The 20,000-nt window shown below is 43.4% G+C and overlaps 1 protein-coding gene across 3 annotated transcripts in view; it reads right to left on the bottom strand.

The window, feature by feature from the left end:
• Nipped-B (Nipped-B cohesin loading factor) overlaps nt 1–20,000 on the bottom strand; it is a 625,968-nt gene that overhangs the window by 482,879 nt on the left and 123,089 nt on the right. For all 3 annotated transcript variants that reach the window (XM_068373859.1, XM_068373861.1, XM_068373860.1), the window contains exon 5: nt 6,393–6,818. In XM_068373859.1, the coding sequence (XP_068229960.1) occupies nt 6,393–6,818 (426 nt within the window). The remainder of the gene's footprint in view (nt 1–6,392; nt 6,819–20,000) is intronic.

The following is a 20,000-nucleotide window of genomic DNA, read 5'->3' as shown; positions in this document are numbered from 1 at the left end:
GTATAGAAGAGGACGGAGGTGTAGTCTTCCTAGTGACACAAATTGATCCACGGATGACAGCGTCCCTACCAGACTCATCCACAGCCTGACTGAGCAGCGTTCCTTCTTCAGCATCTTCTGGATGGATAGCAGGGCTGGGGGCTGATCGTCTTGTTCAGCAACGTCCTCATCAGAGGGTTCCTCATCCGAAACTGATGAGGAAACGGCAACGGAGTGGGCAACGTCTGACTCGCTGAATCCGGTCGCACTGGTGGATGCGTGACGGAGCCGGACGCAATATCATGGAACTGCTGCACAGTCTGTGAACTGTCAACAACCATGGGTGCGTGAGGAAGCACAGCGTCAACCCGAAACTGTCTAGACCGTCTGGGTTGTGCAGTCAACACCCTACCGGGTTGCTGAGGTTGACGCACTGCGTCACAACAAGTCACCTCTGCTGGTTGTTGAACGTCCTGAACGTCAACAACCACCTCCGAGCGTCGCTTAACGTCAACGTGCGGCTGGCAACCCACACTGGGTCGCATCGGTGGAGGAACCACCTCAACTGGCAGACGCGAGTAGGTTACCTCAGCGTCAACAGGGCGCACAACCGACCGGTTGGAAGGTTGTTGGCCAGAAGGTTCTTCTCCGCATTTAAGTCCTCTATCAAGGACGCCAGCTTGGACTGCATGTCTTGCAGCAAAGCCCATTTAGGGTCTACGGGAGCAGGTGTGGCAACAGACGGGGTTAGCGACTGAGGCGGAACCGTTTACCATCCCTGAAAGCCTTGTTATGCGTGACATAATAGTACAGCAAAACTTCAAAGGCTCGACAACAGCTGAGAAGTTGACCTGTAAACAACTTGGAGCGTCTCCTGGCTAGGCGCCAGGGAGAGTCTACCAAAATTGAGAAGTCTATCTGGGCAGAGGCATGAACTCCCAAGCCGAGAACTTCTCTCGTGTCATATCAGACTCTCGCTCTATAAACCAGTTTAAAAGAAGGGAAAGCAAAGGCTGTATCCCCCAAACTCCTCCTGGTGAAAAACCAGTCGCCTAGCCAACGTAACGCTCTCTAGGAGAGCGAGAGAGCACTAGCTTAAAAACAACGGCTTCGAAGTAGCTAGGCCTAGTGTAAGTTCTGACGTTTAGGCGAACGAGGAGCAGCAGTTACAAGATCCGGACGAAGATCCTTAAAAAAATCATCATGATTTAATTAAAGTCCATAGGAGGCTAAGCAGCTTAAGGCTCCTCTCCATCTGACAGAGTCCTCAAGGGAATATCAGTAGGAGGGAGAACAGCAACTTCCTCATCTACAGGAACCTTGTCCGATAAAAGCTGAGTCTCTCACTGGTGCATTAGTAGCGGACCAGAACGCAACGTCATGTAACTGCTTGACAGTCTGTGAACTGTCAACAACTGAACTGTCAACAACTGAACTGTCAACCACAACAGGTGCGTGAGGACGTACAGCGTCCACTCGAGACTGCTTTGACTGCCTAGACTGAGCAGTCAAAACAACTCTAGAATGCGGAGGTTGACGCACAGCGTCAAAACAAGTCAACTCCGATTGTTAGTGAACGTCTAGAACGTCAACAGGAGCATCAGCCAGTGGCCTAACGTCCAAATGCGGCTGAAAAACCACACGAGACCGCATCGAGTGTGGTTCTAAACAACCTGACTGACGTGACTAAGTTACGCCAACGTCAACAGTGAGCACAAAGGAACGTTAGGTTGGCTGAAAGCCAGGATATCGATGAGATAAACGGCTAGACTCAACGGACTAATCGACAGAATAGTCTTCCATAAGGGAGGCAAGCATATACTGCATGTTTTGCCATACAACCCCTTAAGGATCAACGGAAATGGTTGTGGTAATAGACGAGGGTAACGTCTGTGACCGCAACACTTTGCCTACAAAAAAAAGACTTTCGGAGTCTGTGTTACGCTTTTGTTAGGCGGCGAGCAGTTATCCGATGACTGCATAGGGTCAGAGCTGTCCTAATGGCTGTAACCAGGACGCTGGACCTGTCCTGAAAGGACTGACTTTCGCTTAAGGGCTTCGAAACCTTGTGACAGGTTTCTTATGCGAAAAGCCTACGGATGGCGAGGAGAAACGTCTCTCTCGTCTTATGGTAGGGGAGATCTTGGTAAGAAACACCCGATACCATAGAGGGAAAACGTCTGTTCGTTGGTCAAGGCCTCTCGAACCCATAAGTCTTTTGACATTACTTCTCCCCTGGGCTTGGGAGCTTGCAAGAGGTCCCGGACTAGGTGAACGACAGGCACGAACAGACGAACCCTCGGACGCAACACTGTAACATTTTGCGCCTCGGACGCAACACTGTAACACTTTGCGCATATCACTTTATCACTTCGATTTTCTGTTTTGCACTTATTTCTACCTGAAACACGCAATTCTACCCTTCATTAAAAGGTAGTAATTGCGAAATTAGTCGTATAATGCAAGCTCATAATACCAGCAAAAAACAGAAAACATATTTTAAGATAAAAAGAAAAATCAGTGGCTGGGAAAGAGACTAAACACTAGTTCATATAACTACGTTTTCAATCTCTCACCGCACATAGCCTGGGGACGAGAATAAAAACCTAAAAACGTTTTATCCTTCCTCCCCTTACCGAGACTAGGGACGAGAGTAACACGAGAACAACGTTACCCGCTTGAACGGAACGTTTTCTCTCCTCTCTCTCCCTCCGTCTCTATCTCTCTCTCTCTTTCTCTCTTGATTTCGCACCTAAGAGAAGAGCCCAATTATATATCGTCAAAAAAACATGTTATTTGACTAAAGGAAAAAACTGAAAGGTTTTTCAAATAAAAAGTTCCTTTAAATTAGAATTTAAAACATTTAAGCTAAGAAAGAATGAACAAAACGTCAGAATCGATTTACTCTTACTGCAAAGTGAAACCGTGATACACTCTCTCTCTATCGTAACGATAGAGCGCAAGTTGAACGTCCTGAACGTCAACAACTGCGTAGCATAAAAAACTAAACGTTAGTTCATCTTTGAAAACAGTACGAAGACTATCAAAGAAAATCTTTCATAAAATATTACATTTAAAAAGTTTTAAATCCTTTAAAAGCTAAAGACGATATAAAGGGCTCAATGTTGATTAACTTCGGTTTCCAAGTTAGGACCGCCTACTTTAAGGAAAGGTCTATATAAACAAAGCATTAAAATTTATTTTATATGTTTATAAAAAATGGAAAGTTAATCGAAGAGGCCTAATAAAGGCGGAGAGATATAAAATATATAGAGGAAAATCTATAACGTGATAAGATAATTACTAAAAGCCTAAACACACTTCCGTCTAAGGGAAGGGTCGGCCATTTAAAAGTGAAAGAAAGTCCATACTCTCTTTGTCACCATAATTAAATCTATCCAAAACGAGTTCAAGTTTTGAGATGAAGATAAAACACCTGCATAGCGAAAGCTCAAAACTAGAATAGTGTACTTCACCAATAGTTGTGAAAACAAATCCAGTTAACAACAGCGAATTAGTAGGTCTTGCCGGTAGCCCGACAGAGAAAATTGAGTTCTTTGTTTACATTGAGTACTGAGTACCTGCACGACAGATGGCGCTGTTGAAGTACACCCCCTACCTGCATAGCGATCGCTGGCGGATTTTTAACGTAGAGTTTTCTGTCGAGCAACAGAGTTGCAGCTTATATAATCACCGGCTAAGTTAAATATTGAAAATTCCTATTACATATTTTATCTACCGTATTCCCCGTGTCATAAGACGCAGATCTTTTACAGAAAAAGGCCCCGAAAAATCACCCTGCACTTTAACACAAAGAAAAGGTTGTATAGGGATTTGACAACCCTCAAACACACAATGTATAGGGGAGTATGAGAACCCTAAAACACCCACAAATGACATATAAGCACTCACACTAGCCACACATAAAACATAAACCTATAGCTATTATTCATATGTAATAAATAAATTTATTTTTATATTACACTTCGTTTAATGAAGTTCTGTTGCAAGTTATTTGTTTGTTTTTGTAATCAGCTAATGACTTGCCAACACCCTTCTACAAGCAAACAAGGCCAACTAGTGGTCTCCTAGCAGACGACACTGTGCCATATTAGTTGTTAATGCAATATTTATTTTTCTCATATTTTGTTACTATTTTGTGATAAATCAATATTTTGATAACAGTTTTGTTGCACGAGTTCCAAAATAATAGACAGACTGACAGTTGTTGAATATGACCTTGGTAAAAACATCTCGCTGTTAGTTGAGCAGTGTTACCTAGTTAGCAGAAAAGTAACTGGACCTAGAGTCCCATACATAAGCAAAAGTATTCCACCTAGAGGAATTTCTAGACTTCTTTGATCAATAATTAATTTTGCGTGAAAATGTGTAGGCTATATGAGGAATTTGAGAAATATTACTGGAATTTTACTTCTTTACCAAACCTTGATCAAGAACATTTGGTAGCACTGCGTTCATGTAAACAACACTTGAAACACCAAACACTAGACGTGTAGTTGTGGTGGCAACTACAACAGGCTTAGAGGTTTCTTATATGAAAATGTAATAAAATTGGAATAACTTCCATGCATCTAATTAATATTAACTTGAACATTTCATAATGCAACCAAAATATGAAAATTTACTGTCAAACAACAATCACACACTTACTAGGAATTGCTGCTTGAATAGTTTGTATTTTTTTTTTTTTTTACACAAAAACTGATTTGCTTATTTATGGGTGCACCTTACAACACGGGAAATACGATACAGAATTTAGATATGGAAATTTTTATTGAATATTTTTATATATTTAAATATGGAAATCTTTATTACATATTCTTATATTTAAATATGGAAAAATGTTATTACATACCTTGTATAAATTTAACTGTCAAATCATTTATTTTGCCTGTTATTGTAAATTGGTAAAAAAAAACCTATAAAAATTGCAAATATTCTTGAACATAAACTTACATTGATAGGAGAAGTGCATGAGGAAGGCCAATGTTTGGATGAATGGATGGAGTGAAGAAAGCCCTAGGTAACAGGAGGATAGATGAGAGGCAAAAGAGCGTGCTAGGGATAGAAATAAATGGTGAGCAATTGTGACACAGTTCTAATAGGCCCTGCTACTACCTCGGATCACCTTATGCTGACCACTAAGGTAGATGCAGTTGGAGAAACAGCATATGAAACTTCATTTGTGGTGGAAGATGGGGAAGGGTGGGCTGTGACACACAAGCGATACTGACCAAACTCGACCGAGTCCCTTGTTAAGCAAGGAGGAATAAGAGAAAAAATCCCTCTTTTGTTCTTTTGATGTTGGCTACCTACCAAAATTGAGGGAAGTGCCATGGTAGATAGATAGATAGATGATTCGAAGGTAAGACTCTTTAAAATAGAAACAAAATCACCATCTACAGGAGTTTTGATGTTCTTCACTGTATTTGCTATTCCAGAAGTGTAATTGATAAGTTGTACTTCCTTGAGGAATAAGAACATGCCTGTGGTCCAGATGATTTATGGTAAGTGGTTGAATCCAGCAGATTGTCTGTACTATATTTTGTTAGTCCAACAAGGGTAGCAGGGAGTAATAACATGCAAAACCATTTACTGTAGTATCATTTCTTTATCAAAGTAAATTGCATGTGGTGAATGCCATCAAAAGAAACATGAAAGCAGCTTTAAATAGTTAGCATAACATATTCAGAGATGGTTGAAATTCAAATAATAAATAAAGATGACCAAATATGTATAAATGGAAGAACAGGTGAATAAATGACAGGGTGTGTTGCGAGGTGATTTCAGACTTCTACAAGAAGAAAATAATGATACTAAGGTAAAAATAATGTGCATACACATAACCCCTGTATGAAAAAGGTTTCTGATTTGAATAAGTTGTTGATAAAATATTTGGAAAAGACAGGTTGGTTAAGGATGGTTCACAAAAGTACTAAGACTAGAAATTTTGAATGTGGGGACCTTTAACCAAATGACACATTGTGTAACTATGGTGTAAACAAGTTTAACCATGCATGACTATGAAACCAAGATGTTTCAATAAGAGAGCCAGTTTATCAAGAACCAGGAGCTAAGGACTTTATGTAAATAATGTATGTTTTTCAAAATTGAGAACACCCTTGAAAAAATACAAAAAATTAAATTGTCAAAACTGATTTGCATTCAATAATAAGTTTACTGTACACTTATGAATGCTTTAAAATTTACACTTTAATTATTTGTACAGTATTACCAATCTATTTGGTAACTAATATTCATTTTTCCCTAACCCAAGTCTAAAAATCCTTGTCAATCCCATTTCCCTTTAAAACAATTGACAGCCACACTGCATCACTTAGATAATTTAGTAATAAGATACCGATGGACTTCAATAATAATAAAATACTTACTATGCTCTGTATGATTATAGGGAAGCTTCTCTATTTCTCTTGATGACTCCCGACAACTGTTACCATCATTTGTAATGTCAATTTCCTTCCCTTTATCACTGTTTTGTTCCCTTAATGGTCTAGGGGTCACAGGAACTTCATTTATCCGTGATGCCTCAGTAGGGCTTTCAGAAAGACTAGAAGGTAAAGTGACCGGTTGGATTAGTCTTGGTTGACCAGCAGGCTGGTCCCCTGACTTTGATGATTCTGGAGGCTGACCTCCCGGCTCAGTTTTGATGTGAACTTGACTTGCATTAACTAAAGCTGGACCACACTGAATAACAGACACATTGTTTACGTGTTGTTTAAATCTTGATGTTGCAGTATGATTGAGAGTACCTTCAGCCTTGCTTCCTTCAGTCTTCACTATCAAGCCAGAATCCCCACCTGAAATAGGAATAAAGTACTATTGATACATTAAAAAAAAAAAAAGTAGTTTCAATATGGAAAAATAATAGAGAAGTTAATCTAAACACAATACAGTTCCAATACATAAGCAAAACAAAAAAGAGAAGACATACCAAGTCAAGCCAAACAAAAAATATCAAGACAAAGCCAATCAAAGCATGGAAAACCAATATAAAAGTAATTTGAAACATGGCAATTTAGTACAAGTCAAAACATGTACAACCACTGCAAAAACAAAATAAAACAAGAATCAATACTAAAGCATATTAAAACCATTATAATAACAAATAGAAGCATGGAAATTTGATGTAAATAGAAATTCCAACATGGAAAGCAAGGACAAACACATATCGAAAAAGAAAATCAACGCTATCAAATCAAAATATAAAAGTTTTTTAAGTGTAATTAGTATTCGTCCTAGAAGTACTAATCTGAGGCCTTTGAAATAGGGATATGTCTCCAGAGATGCTGGAATGGTCATTTCAGAATAGGATCAAAGGGGGGAAGCCAGGGTTCCCTCCTGGCACAGAATAGCCACTTTTGCCCTTTGACTCAGATTGAGAGAGGTGGTTGAGGTCGAAAATTTAATTCATAGGTCTAGAGTCTTTATAGCTAGGAAAAAACAAATCCCTTTTTAAATTTATTGTTTGTTCCTATATGTATACAAAAATTTTGTCCTTTCAAATAGGGAGACACTCACTAGTGGGAGAGAAGACTTAAAAACCAAACTGGAAGGTTGTTTTCTTCCTGGACATGTACACCCTGCTGGTCCTGTATGAGAGAAAGGCGACTCCAACAACCTACTAACAGCTAATCATAGGGATATAGAAGCTGTTAGGGACTCAGCCTGAATTGGTTTAAATAGAAGTTATTCCTAGGACCCAGAAAACGTATCTCCCTAAGGCGGAGATGGTGTCAGCAGTGTCAAACCAGGAACAATAACAGAAATTCTCCACCCTAACCAGGAGGATGGAGGAGTTGCTTCTTGGCTGATAGTCTGCAAGAAAGTGGCTCCATCATGTAATTCCCTTGCATCAGACATCCAACCAGAGCATAACAGTGGCAGCTGCTACCTCTCCTCAAGAAGAGCCAGTCAATCTACCTCCCCTCAAGACTTTTGCCAAACATACTGCCTTAGACGCAAAGCATACTAAGTCTGGTGAGAGAGTTTAGAGTACAGTACTACATAACTATAGAGCAGTCACCTCAGGACCGTAGGTTAAAGAGGAAAATGGGGTAATTTACCTTCAACTCCAAATATATGGACAGATAAACCAGTAAGGCTACTGATATGGCTAGGCTTGGAAATTCTTACTGTACTTGAGATGGCACAGGTAATGCAAGCACTTACCAAAATTGCATCTGCAAGCAAACAGGCTCCCAAAGCCAGAAGGAACAGAATTTGTACACTTCCTTCTTATTCCTGATGGAGATAATGACAAGGTTGTTACACTTCCATGCAAGATGTCAAGTCCTTCTCAAGGAGCACTCTGGTGTCCTGATATGACATCAAGTAACTTTATGTCAACTGCCAAGAAGAGATAAGATCAAGAAGTTCCCAAAATGGTGTTAAAGACTAACTGGTATTGGGTCTTCATCACAAAGTCTATGAGATAATGAAGATAACAGAAACCCCCTCCCTCAAAAGTTTGACATCATGAGGAGCCTAAAACTCTCCTACTCTCTTGCCAATGCAGAGAATAGACTGTCTTCAGAGAATGATCCTTGTGATACATCATACCCTCCTTAGGTTAGTATTAGGTGCGTGTGACAATGGACTGAGGAAGTGGACCATCTCAGCCAAGAACCTAAGTCCCAGGATACTCATAGATCATTCCCCCAGGGAAGAAGGATTTGAACTCTTATTGAGGTGTTTCTTCAGCAGACGCAGGTAAGGAACTGGTTAGTAAACCTGGAGGGACCACTATCTACTGCCGATCTGTAAAAAAAACAGTTACAGTAACTTGTTATCCACGTGTTTGGAATTCATGAATTTCCTATGTTGTGAAAATACCATTTGACCCCAAAACTTCTTCATCACAAAAAATCACCAAAGAACACAAGTCAAAACTGTTTTTCTTGGTTTCGGCAAGAATTTTATCATGCCAAAGAGGAAAAGACAATTTCAACATCTCGCTAACATAAGGAAGAAGAAAAATTATATTTTAATTATAAAATAAATTTTTGAATATACTTACCCGGTGAATATATAATAGCTGCAACTCTGCGGCTCGACAGACAACATACTCAAAAAACTCGCGAGCGATCGCTATGCAGGTTGCGGGTGTGCCCACCAGCGCCAACTGTCGGCCAGATACCACTCTTGTATGTAAACAAAACCTTCAATTCTTCTCGTCCCGCTGCGTCTCTATTGGGGAGGAAGGGAGGGTCATTTAATTTATATATTCACCGGGTAAGTATATTCAAAAATTTATTTTATAATTAAAATATCATTTTTAAATATTTAACTTAGCCGGTGAATATATAATAGCTGATTCACACCCAAGGAGGTGGGTAGAGACCAGAGTTAATTATGTTTACAGCGTATAAGCTAAGAGTTTTTTCATTTTGACAGTTATCAATATAACAAAACCAAAATAAATAGGTACCTGGTAAGGAAGTTGACTTAGACGATTACTCTGCCTTGTAAGTCTGTCTTCCTTACGGAGCCCAGCGATCCTCTTAGGATGCTGACAGACTCCCAGGAGCTGAAGTATCAAGGGCTGCAACCCATACAACAGGACCTCATCAAACCCCTAATCTGGGCGCTCTCAAGAAATGACTTTGACCACCCGCCAAATCAACCAGGATGCGAAAGGCTTCTTAGCCTTCCGAACAACCCATAAAAACAATATTAAAAACATTTCAAGAGACAGATTAAAAGGATATGGAATTAGGGAAGTGTAGTGGTTGAGCCCTCACCCACTACTGCACTCGCTGCTACGAATGGACCCAGTGTGTAGCAGTTCTCGTAAAGAGTCTGGACATCTTTCAAGTAAAATGACGCGAACACTGACTTGCTTCTCCAAAAGGTCGCGTCCATGATACTTTGCAGAGATCTATTTTGCTTGAAGGCCACGGAAGTTGCTATAGCTCTAATCTCGTGCGTCTTAACCTTAAGCAAAGATCGGTCTTCCTCACTCAAGTGTGAATGAGCTTCTCGTATTAACAATCTGATAAAATATGACAAAGCATTCTTTGACATAGGTAAGGATGGTTTCTTAACCGAACACCATAACGCTTCAGATTTACCTCGTAAAGGCTTAGTACGAGCTAAATAGAACTTAAGAGCTCTAACGGGGCATAATACTCTCTCTAATTCATTGCCTACGATCTCTGATAAGCTAGGAATATCAAAAGATTTAGGCCAAGGACGAGAAGGCAGTTCATTCTTGGCTAGGAAACCAAGTTGAAGAGAATAAGTGGCTTTTTCTGTCGAAAAACCGATGTTCTTGCTGAAGGCATGAAGCTCACTGACTCTTTTAGCCGAGGCCAAGCACACCAGGAAAAGAGTCTTAAGAGTGAGATCCTTCAGGGAGGCTGAATGCAAAGGCTCAAACCTGTCTGACATGAGGAATTTTAGGACCACGTCTAAATTCCATCCAGGTGTAGCCAAACGACGTTCCTTAGAGGTCTCAAAAGACTTAAGGAGATCTTGTAGATCTTTATTGTTGGAAAGATCTAAGCCTCTATGCCGGAAGACCGAAGCCAACATGCTCCTGTAGCCCTTGATTGTGGGAGCTGAAAGGGAGCGAACTCTTCTCAGGTATAAGAGAAAATCAGCGATTTGGGCTACAGAGGTACTGGACGAGGATACAGATACTGACTTGCACCAGTCTCGGAAGATTTCCCACTTCGATTGGTAAACTCTAATGGTAGAAGCTCTCCTCGCTCTTGCAATCGCACTGGCTGCCTCCTTCGAAAAGCCTCTAGCTCTCGAGAGTCTTTCGATAGTCTGAAGGCAGTCAGACGAAGAGCGTGGAGGCTTTGGTGTACCTTCTTTACGTGTGGCTGACGTAATAGGTCTACTCTTAGAGGAAGACTTCTTGGAAAGTCTACCAGCCATCGAAGTACCTCGGTGAACCATTCTCTCGCGGGCCAGAGGGGAGCAACTAACGTCAACCTTGTCCCTTCGTGAGAGGCGAATTTCTGCAGTACCTTGTTGACAATCTTGAATGGTGGGAATGCGTATAGGTCTAGGTGAGACCAATCTAGGAGAAAGGCATCTATATGTATTGCTGCTGGGTCTGGGACTGGAGAGCAATAGATTGGAAGCCTCTTGGTCATCGAGGTTGCAAAGAGGTCTATGGTGGGTTGACCCCAAGTCGCCCAAAGTCTCTTGCACACATCCTTGTGGAGGGTCCATTCGGTTGGAATTACCTGACCTTTCCGACTGAGACAATCTGCTAGAACGTTCAAGTCGCCCTGGATAAACCTCGTTACCAGGGAGATGCCTCGATCTCTTGACCAGATGAGCAGGACCCTTGCGATCTCGTACAGTGTCAGTGAGTGGGTACCTCCTTGTTTGGAAATGTACGCCAAGGCTGTGGTGTTGTCCGAGTTGACCTCCACCACTTTGTCTCGAAGGAGACTCTCGAAGCTCATCAAGGCCAGGTGAACTGCCAAAAGCTCCTTGCCGTTGATATGCATGCTCCTCTGACTTGAGGTCCACAGACCTGAGCATTCCCGACCGTCCAGTGTCGCACCCCAACCCATATCCGATGCGTCTGAGAAGAGAATGTGGTTTGGTTTCTGAACTGCTAGTGAAACCTCTCGTAGACCGATATTGTCTTTCCACCAATTCAGGCAAGTCTTTACTGTTTCGGAAATCGGGATCGAGACCGCCTCTAGCGTCTCGTCCTTTTTCCAGTGAAAAGCTAGATGGAATTGTAGAGGTCGGAGGTGTAGCCTTCCTAGCGAGACAAACTGCTCCAGGGATGATAGAGTTCCTCAACCCATATCCGATGCGTCTGAGAAGAGAATGTGGTTTGGTTTCTGAACTGCTAGTGGAAGTCCCTCTCGTAGACCGATATTGTCTTTCCACCAATTCAGGCAAGTCTTTACTGTTTCGGAAATCGGGATCGAGACCGCCTCTAGCGTCTCGTCTTTTTTCCAGTGAAAAGCTAGATGGAATTGTAGAGGTCGGAGGTGTAGCCTTCCTAGCGAGACAAACTGCTCCAGGGATGATAGAGTTCCTACTAGACTCATCCAATTCCTGACTGAGCAACGTTCTCTCTTCAACATCCTTTGGATTATGAGCAGGGCTTGATCTATTCTGGGGGCCGACGGAAAAGCCCGAAAAACTGGACTGCGAATCTCCATCCCTAAATACAGAATATTTTGGGATGGGATCAGCTGGGACTTTTCCAAGTTGACCAGAAGTCCCAATTCCTTGGTAAGATTTAAAGTCCAATTGAGATCCTTCAGACAGCGATGACTGGACGAGGCTCTGAGAAGCCAGTCGTCCAAATAAAGGGAGGCTCGGATACCCGATAAATGGAGGAATTTTGCCACATTCCACATAAGCCTCGTAAACACGAGAGGAGCAGGACTTAGGCCAAAGCACAGGGCCCGAAACTGGTACACCACATTGTCGAACACAAATCTCAGAAAAGGTTGGGAATCTGAGTGAATGGGGATGTGGAAGTAAGCGTCTCTTAGGTCGAGAGAGACCATCCAGTCTCCCTTTCTGACCGCTGCTAAGACTGACTTCGTGGTCTCCATGGTGAACTTTGTCTTTGTGACAAAGACATTCAGAGCACTGACGTCTAGCACCGGTCTCCAACCTCCTGTCTTCTTCGGTACTAGGAAGAGACGGTTGTAAAACCCCGGTGATTGAAGGTCCGAGACTTTGACCACCGCTCCCTTCTCTAGCAAAAGAGACACTAGTTGCAGGGCTTGTCACTTTGCTTCCTCTCGGTACCTGGGAGAGAGATCGATGGGGGAAGTCACTGGAGGAGGTTTGCGTACAAATGGGATTTTGTACCCCTCTCTGAGCAACCTCACAGACTGTTGATCTGCGCCTCTCTTCTCCCAGGCTTGCCAGAAGTTCTTGAGTCTGGCACCTACTGCTGTCTGAAGCTGCGGGCAGTCAGACTCTGCCACGCGAGGACTTGGCTCCTTTCCTCTTTCCTCTCTTTCCTTCGGCACGAGTACTTCCCCTGCTGGGGGCTCTGCCACGAAAGGGCGGAATAAACCTGGACGCTGGAGTGTCTATCCTAGGTCTAGCAGACAAGGCAGACGAAGGGGTTCCTTTGCGAGCCGAGGACGCAACCAAGTCATGGGTGTCCTTCTGCACTAGAGACAACGCTATTTCCTTAACTAAAAGTTCAGGAAACAAGAACTTAGACAAAGGGGCAAAGAGTAGCTCAGATCGTTGACAGGGCGTCACTCCTGCTGACAGAAAAGAGCACAGCGACTCTCGTTTCTTTAGGACTCCTGACGTAAACGAGGAGGAGAGCTCATTGGATCCATCGCGGATGGCCTTATCCATGCAGGACATAATGAGTAAGGAGACATCTCTATCGGCTGATGAGATTTTCCTACTCAAGGCTCCCAAACACCAGTCAAGGAAGTTGAAAACTTCAAAAGCCCTAAAAATGACCTTAAGTAGATGGTCCAGGTCTGAGGATGACCAACTAATCTTCGAGCGTCTCATGGCTAGGCGGCGGGGAGAGTCTACAAGACTTGAGAAGTCGCCCCGGTGATTGAAGGTCCGAGACTTTGACCACCGCTCCCTTCTCTAGCAAAAGAGACACTTCTAGTTTCAGGGCTTGTCTCTTTGCTTCCTCTCGGTACCTGGGAGAGATCGATGGGGGAAGTCACTAGAGGAGGTTTGCGTACAAATGGGATTTTGTACCCCTCTCTGAGCAACCTCACAGACTGTTGATCTGCGCCTCTCTTCTCCCAGGCTTGCCAGAAGTTCTTGAGTCTGGCACCTACTGCTGTCTGAAGCTGCGGGCAGTCAGACTCTGCCACACGAGGACTTGGCTCCTTTCCTCTTTCCTCTCTTTCCTTCGGCACGAGTACTTCCCCTGCTGGGGGCTCTGCCACGAAAGGGCGGAATAAACCTGGACGCTGGAGTGTCTATCCTAGGTCTAGCAGACAAGGCAGACGAAGGGGTTCCTTTGCGAGCCGAGGACGCAACCAAGTCATGGGTGTCCTTCTGCACTAGAGACAACGCTATTTCCTTAACTAAAAGTTCAGGAAACAAGAACTTAGACAAAGGGGCAAATAGTAGCTCAGACCGTTGACAGGGCGTCACTCCTGCTGACAGAAAAGAGCACAGCGACTCTCGTTTCTTTAGGACTCCTGACGTAAACGAGGAGGAGAGCTCATTGGATCCATCGCGGATGGCCTTATCCATGCAGGACATAATGAGTAAGGAGACATCTCTATCGGCTGATGAGATTTTCCTACTCAAGGCTCCCAAACACCAGTCAAGGAAGTTGAAAACTTCAAAAGCCCTAAAAATGACCTTAAGTAGATGGTCCAGATCTGAGGATGACCCACTAATCTTCGAGCGTCTCATGGCTAGGCGGCGGGGAGAGTCTACAAGACTTGAGAAGTCGCCCTGGGCAGAGGCAGGAACTCCCAAGCCGAGAACTTCTCCCGTGGCATACCAGACGCTCGATCTAGACGAGAGTTTAGATGGGGGGAAGGCAAAGGCCGTCTTCCCTAAACTCCTCTTGGTTTCCAACCAATCGCCTAACAGCCGTAAAGCTCTCTTGGATGAGCGAGAGAGAACGAGTTTTGTAAAGGCTGGCATGGCAGCAGGTACGCCTAAAACAAACTCAGACGGCGGCGAACGAGGAGCCACAGAGACAAAGTGTTCAGGAAACAACTCTTTAAAAATGAGCATGACTTTTTTAAAGTCCATAGATGGCGGAACTGCTCTAGGCTCATCAATATCTGAAGGATGATCCTCAGGCTGAGGGTCAGCAACGTCCTCATCCGAAAGTTCCTCATCTGACAACTGATGAGAAACAAGCAAAGGGGTTGGCAATGCTTGACACGCAGCGTCCGCCCGCACTGGTGCATAAGTGGCGGAGCAGGACGCAGCATCCTGAAACTGCTGAACAGTCTGGGAACTGTCAACAACAACAGGTGCGTGAGGACGCACAGCGTCCACCCGAGACTGCTTAGACCGCCTGGGTTGAGCAGTCAAAACAACTCTAGGTTGCGGAGATTGACGCACCGCGTCAAAACAAGTCAACTCTGATGGTTGGCGAACGTCCTGAACGTCACCAGGCGCATCAGCGAGTTGCCTAACGTCCACATGCGGCTGAAAAACCACACGAGACCGCATCGGGTGAGGTACAACCCCAACTGGTTGACGTGAGATGGCTACACCAACGTCAACAGGACGCACAACAGAACGCTTGGGTGGCTGAAGGCCAGGATCTCCATGAGATAAAAGGCTAGGTTCAATGGAAACCTTCTCTGCGTTGCAGTCTTCCATAAAGGACGCAAGCTTAGACTGCATGTCCTGCAGTATAACCCATTTAGGGTCTACGGTAACGGGTGCGGTAACAGACGGGGTTAGCGTCTGAGACGGCACAACTTTGCCTTGCTTAGGCGGCGAGCAGTCATCCGATGACAGCAACGGGTCCGAACTGTCCCAATGACTACATCCAGGACGTTGGACCTGTCCTGAAGGGACCGACTTGCGTTTCAGAGGCCTAGAAACCTTGCTCCATGGTTTCTTGCGTGAAACGCCTTCGGAAGACGAGGTAAAAATGGGCTCTCTCGTCTTATGGTAGGGGCGATCTTGACGAGATACGCCTGATACCATAGAGGGAACGTCTGTTCGCTGATCAAGGCCTCTCGAACCCATAAGTCGTACGACATTGCTTCTCCCCTGGACTTGGGAGCTTGCAAGAGGTCCCGGACTAGGTGAACGACAGGCACGAACAGACGAACCCTCGGTCGCAACACTGTTCACAACACTTTGCGCACTAATCACTTTCCCACTTTCCGCCGTGGCACTATGGCACTTAAGTTCCTTCACGTCAGCCAAGAGTTGATTACGGTCACTTGCTAACGCTTCAACTCTCTCCCCCAAGGCATGAATAGCACGTAACATGTCTTGCATAGACGGTTCCTGAGTGCTAGAAGGGGGGTTAGGAACAACCACTACAGGGGAAGGATTAGGTTCAGGGGCATGTGGAGAGGAAAAATCTACGGACCTAGATGAACTTCTCCTTACCCTATCTCTCTCTAGTCTGCGTGTATACTTATCATATTCGATCCAATCGAATTCCGAAAGGCCCATGCATTCCTCACACCGATCTCCCAATTGACAGGTTTTACCCCGACAATTGGAACAAACAGTATGAGGGTCGAGAGAAGCCTTTGGAAGACGCCTATTACAGTCCCTAGCATTACACTTTCGAAATCTAGGTACTTGAGAAGGGTCAGCCATTTTGAATTAGTCAAAGAAAATTCCAAAAACAATCCAAGTCATCAACAAATAATCCGATTCAATAAAGAGTTCAAGAGTTTATGTTGAGGAAAAACACCTGTACTGCGAAAGCTCAAACCAAAAAAAAAGTACTTCACCAAATATGATGGGAAAACTCCAGGTTCTACAGCGAGTATAAATATGTCTTGTCGTCAATGTCGACAGAGAAGAATTGAAGGTTTTGTTTACATACAAGAGTAGTATCTGGCCGACAGTTGGCGCTGGTGGGCACACCCGCAACCTGCATAGCGATCGCTCGCGAGTTTTTTGAGTATGTTGTCTGTCGAGCCGCAGAGTTGCAGCTATTATATATTCACCGGCTAAGTTAAATATTTAAAATTGGCTCTAATAAGAGTTCAGGAGTGGGTAATATTGGCGATATCAGCGGAGTTAGTGAAGGATGAAGGAGTGACCATCTCGCCTGACCAGGAGCCTAAAGAAGCAACATATTGAGCAAAGGGATCTCCATTTATAATTAAATTATAAAAATATTGTTTTGGTGTATTAATATCCAAAAAAGAACAAAATTCATAATAATCATGATTTATTAATATTGTCTTTGTAAAAATACAAAGAAAACTTTGAACGCCCGTATCTCAAAACTATACTTATTGACCTTCAAGTTCTATCTTCCCCCTTAGTTTGAAAGATATAGCATTGATATTTGGTATATAACTTACTTGGAGAGACATTATAAAATAAAATAAGAGACCTTTTCTCCAATTATTTTTTTCTTTATTTTTTCCAATTCATAAGATTTATTTTCTTACTACAATGAAAAAAATCATATCTAGCAAAAAATTACTTTTAGAAAAAACTCTCATTTGATTGGAGGTCTACATCAAGTCTCTATAGGGTAATAATCCCAGGTCTTAATAATAATGATCAAGGGAGGAGATAGAATTTGAAAAAACACTCATTTTCAGGATAAATTACCCTGGCGTCACAAAACCGAAGGTCAGAGGCCAAAATCCTATGCAGTTTGGAGATGTCCTAAGTTACCTTATTAAGTGGTATTGAATGTCAAAGTCAATGTCCTTAAAAAAACGGCATTAGCCGGCCTACCCACTTAATGGCTTTTTGAGCTCCCAGTAAAGAAGCCAATGACATCGAAATCTTAATAAGCTCATAATGACTATTAAAATCAACTCGTTAGACTATAGCAGTGCCATAGGCTATAGAGGCATTACAGTCTAGCCTTCTCCACATCCCTGAACTAAAAAAAAGCTGTCTTACACTTAAAACTTTAATTTGATCATGAAACATACAACTCAAGAAAGGAACAGTGAGGCCTACTCAACTCATTCCTCCCTAGAATACAACAAATTTTAAGAAATTTTAATTTTTCCTACCTATACTTTCAACGAACTTCCTTCTTAAGAAATCTGAGTACCAATCCAGTCATGACCAAAACAAATCCGATACGCATCTCCAGCTTCCCTAAGCATCACGCATCAAAGACCCTCATTACAGTTCCCAAGACAAAATAAAAACTCAACACCCACCTACGGAACACTGTGGGGATGGCTGGGTGGGAAGTAACTTGTACGGAGTTCGTCGTAAGTATGGCTAGGAAAAATACAAATTACTTATAACTTGCTATTTGTTACGATGAAATATACTAACTCATAACTTCCTTCTTAGGAGACTCATCCTTAGGAGGTGGGAACAAGGGATTTAGGAGGCAAAAATGTAGGGAGCTCCAACAAGGCCATTTGGATAATTAAGATACTAACATCCAAAAACGGGGAAATACATCCAAAAGGGTTGAAGGTAGGGCTGAATCACATTTACCAGCTATCCAATGCTTTGATTGGTACTCCATAAGTAAACACTTAATGGGGAGAGGAAAGGGAATAGGACACACCACCACTACCATTCAGCATGGAGTGAAGGGGTTTCAGTCATAGTTAGATCAGCTGTAGTGCAGCCATGACAGAGCCAGTCTTGAATGCATCAAGAGACCTCTAGAACAGTCTCTCAGATAGTGTGACGTACTTGCCATATTCTTAGAGAACACCAGAGAAGTCCCAATCCCCCTGACTTTGTGGGGCTTGGTAGGCTAAAGAGGAGAGTCTCCTGACCTGTAGGCTCTTCTGATCGTGTCCCTTAGCTTTATATATATATATATATATATATATATATATATATATATATATATATATATATATATATATATATATATATATATATATATATATATATATAAAAAAAAAAACCAACAACGGTATTCCTCGATGCCGGGTTCATTCCACCAGTGAATACAAAGAGGCTCTTGATGACAAGTCGCACACTTGCTTTCCTAGCCAGGTACTTCCTCATGGCTCGGAAAGGGCACAGGAGAAGGTCTTTATCGTTGCCAGATCTTGGAATGATGGGAACAAACTCCTCGAACCTGGGGTTTTCTACCCACCACAGTTCAGGCTTTTTGCCATAAAGGAGAAGACTAGCTGGGACATTAGCTCCTTAAACCCTCTAGTGTGGCATACTTCATATGATAGGCCATGTATCTCACTAATCCTTTCAGATGAGGCAAGGCTAGGAGAAAGACTGTCTTCATCATTAGATCTCAGTCCAGGACATCCTTGAATGACTCGAGAAGCAGGGGGTCACTTCAGGAAGTCCTAGACCATGGGTAAGTCCCACTCTCCAGAGTGGGACTTACCCTTAGGGGTTGGGGGGAACACAAGTTCTCGAAGTTCTTTAGGAGCATAGATATCTGCTTCAAAGCTACCCCTGTTCAATTCCTTGATCGAAAACACTTGGGCCAGTGCCGCTCGATAACCTTCAACTGCCGGGATCAAGAGGTCTTCGTCCATCCTGAGGTGCAATAGGAAGTCTTGCTATTTGAGGGATGGATGCTTTCAAGGGCTTGATGTTTCTCTGTTGGCATCATCTCCCAAACATTGCCCATTTGCCTTATAGGTGGCTGCTGACGAATTCCCAAGGGAGCCAGTCATCTGCACTGCTGCCCTTCTGGAAAGGTCTTCCTGACTCAGGAGATGCTGGATAACCTCCATCCATGAAGGGGGAGGTTTTGCAGCTGGTTGTGGAACCTTCTGAAGTGGGGCTACCTTGAACAGGAGGGGGCACGGTTCTTCTACCTCTACCTCCCTTAAGTCCAGGAACAATTTGTCGTCTGGCCACCACTGCTTGTCTGGCCAACATTGAGCTACCAACGTGAGCATTGTGCCCTGTGCTTCCTGGGGTCTATTCAAGATTTGTAGCAGCAGACTGTCCCACAGGTGCTGGAAGGTGTTCTCCATGGATACTGCTGGGTCTGGGACAGGCGAACAGAACACTGGAAGCTTTGCATTGAGCCTCATCACAAAGAGGTCTTGGGAGAGGCAACCTTTCATGGACATCAGTCAACTTGCCAAAACCAGGTGTAAGGACCATTCCATGCCTATCACCTAGACCCTCCTGCTTTATGTCAACCATCACGTCTCTTCTTTCTCAGGTGAAACTTTCCACCAGAGATGAGCCCCTGTCTGCGGCCCATCCCAGAATTTCCTTTGTCAAGTTGCAGAGCCAATGAGACTTGAGGCCCCTTATTTCTGGATGTGGGCCACCACCATGGCATTGCCACACATTATGGCTACCACCCTCCCTGCGACCATACTTAAAAGGGACTGAAATGTCTTCTGGACTGTCTGAAGTTCCAGGTCATTGATGTAAAGAACCTCATCATAGGGAGG

The sequence above is a fragment of the Palaemon carinicauda genome, chromosome 5 (genome assembly GCF_036898095.1).
Source record: "Palaemon carinicauda isolate YSFRI2023 chromosome 5, ASM3689809v2, whole genome shotgun sequence".
NCBI lineage: Eukaryota > Metazoa > Arthropoda > Malacostraca > Decapoda > Palaemonidae > Palaemon > Palaemon carinicauda.
The sequence above is the reverse complement of the archived record's forward strand: the minus strand, read 5'-3'. Positions and strand labels throughout refer to the sequence as shown.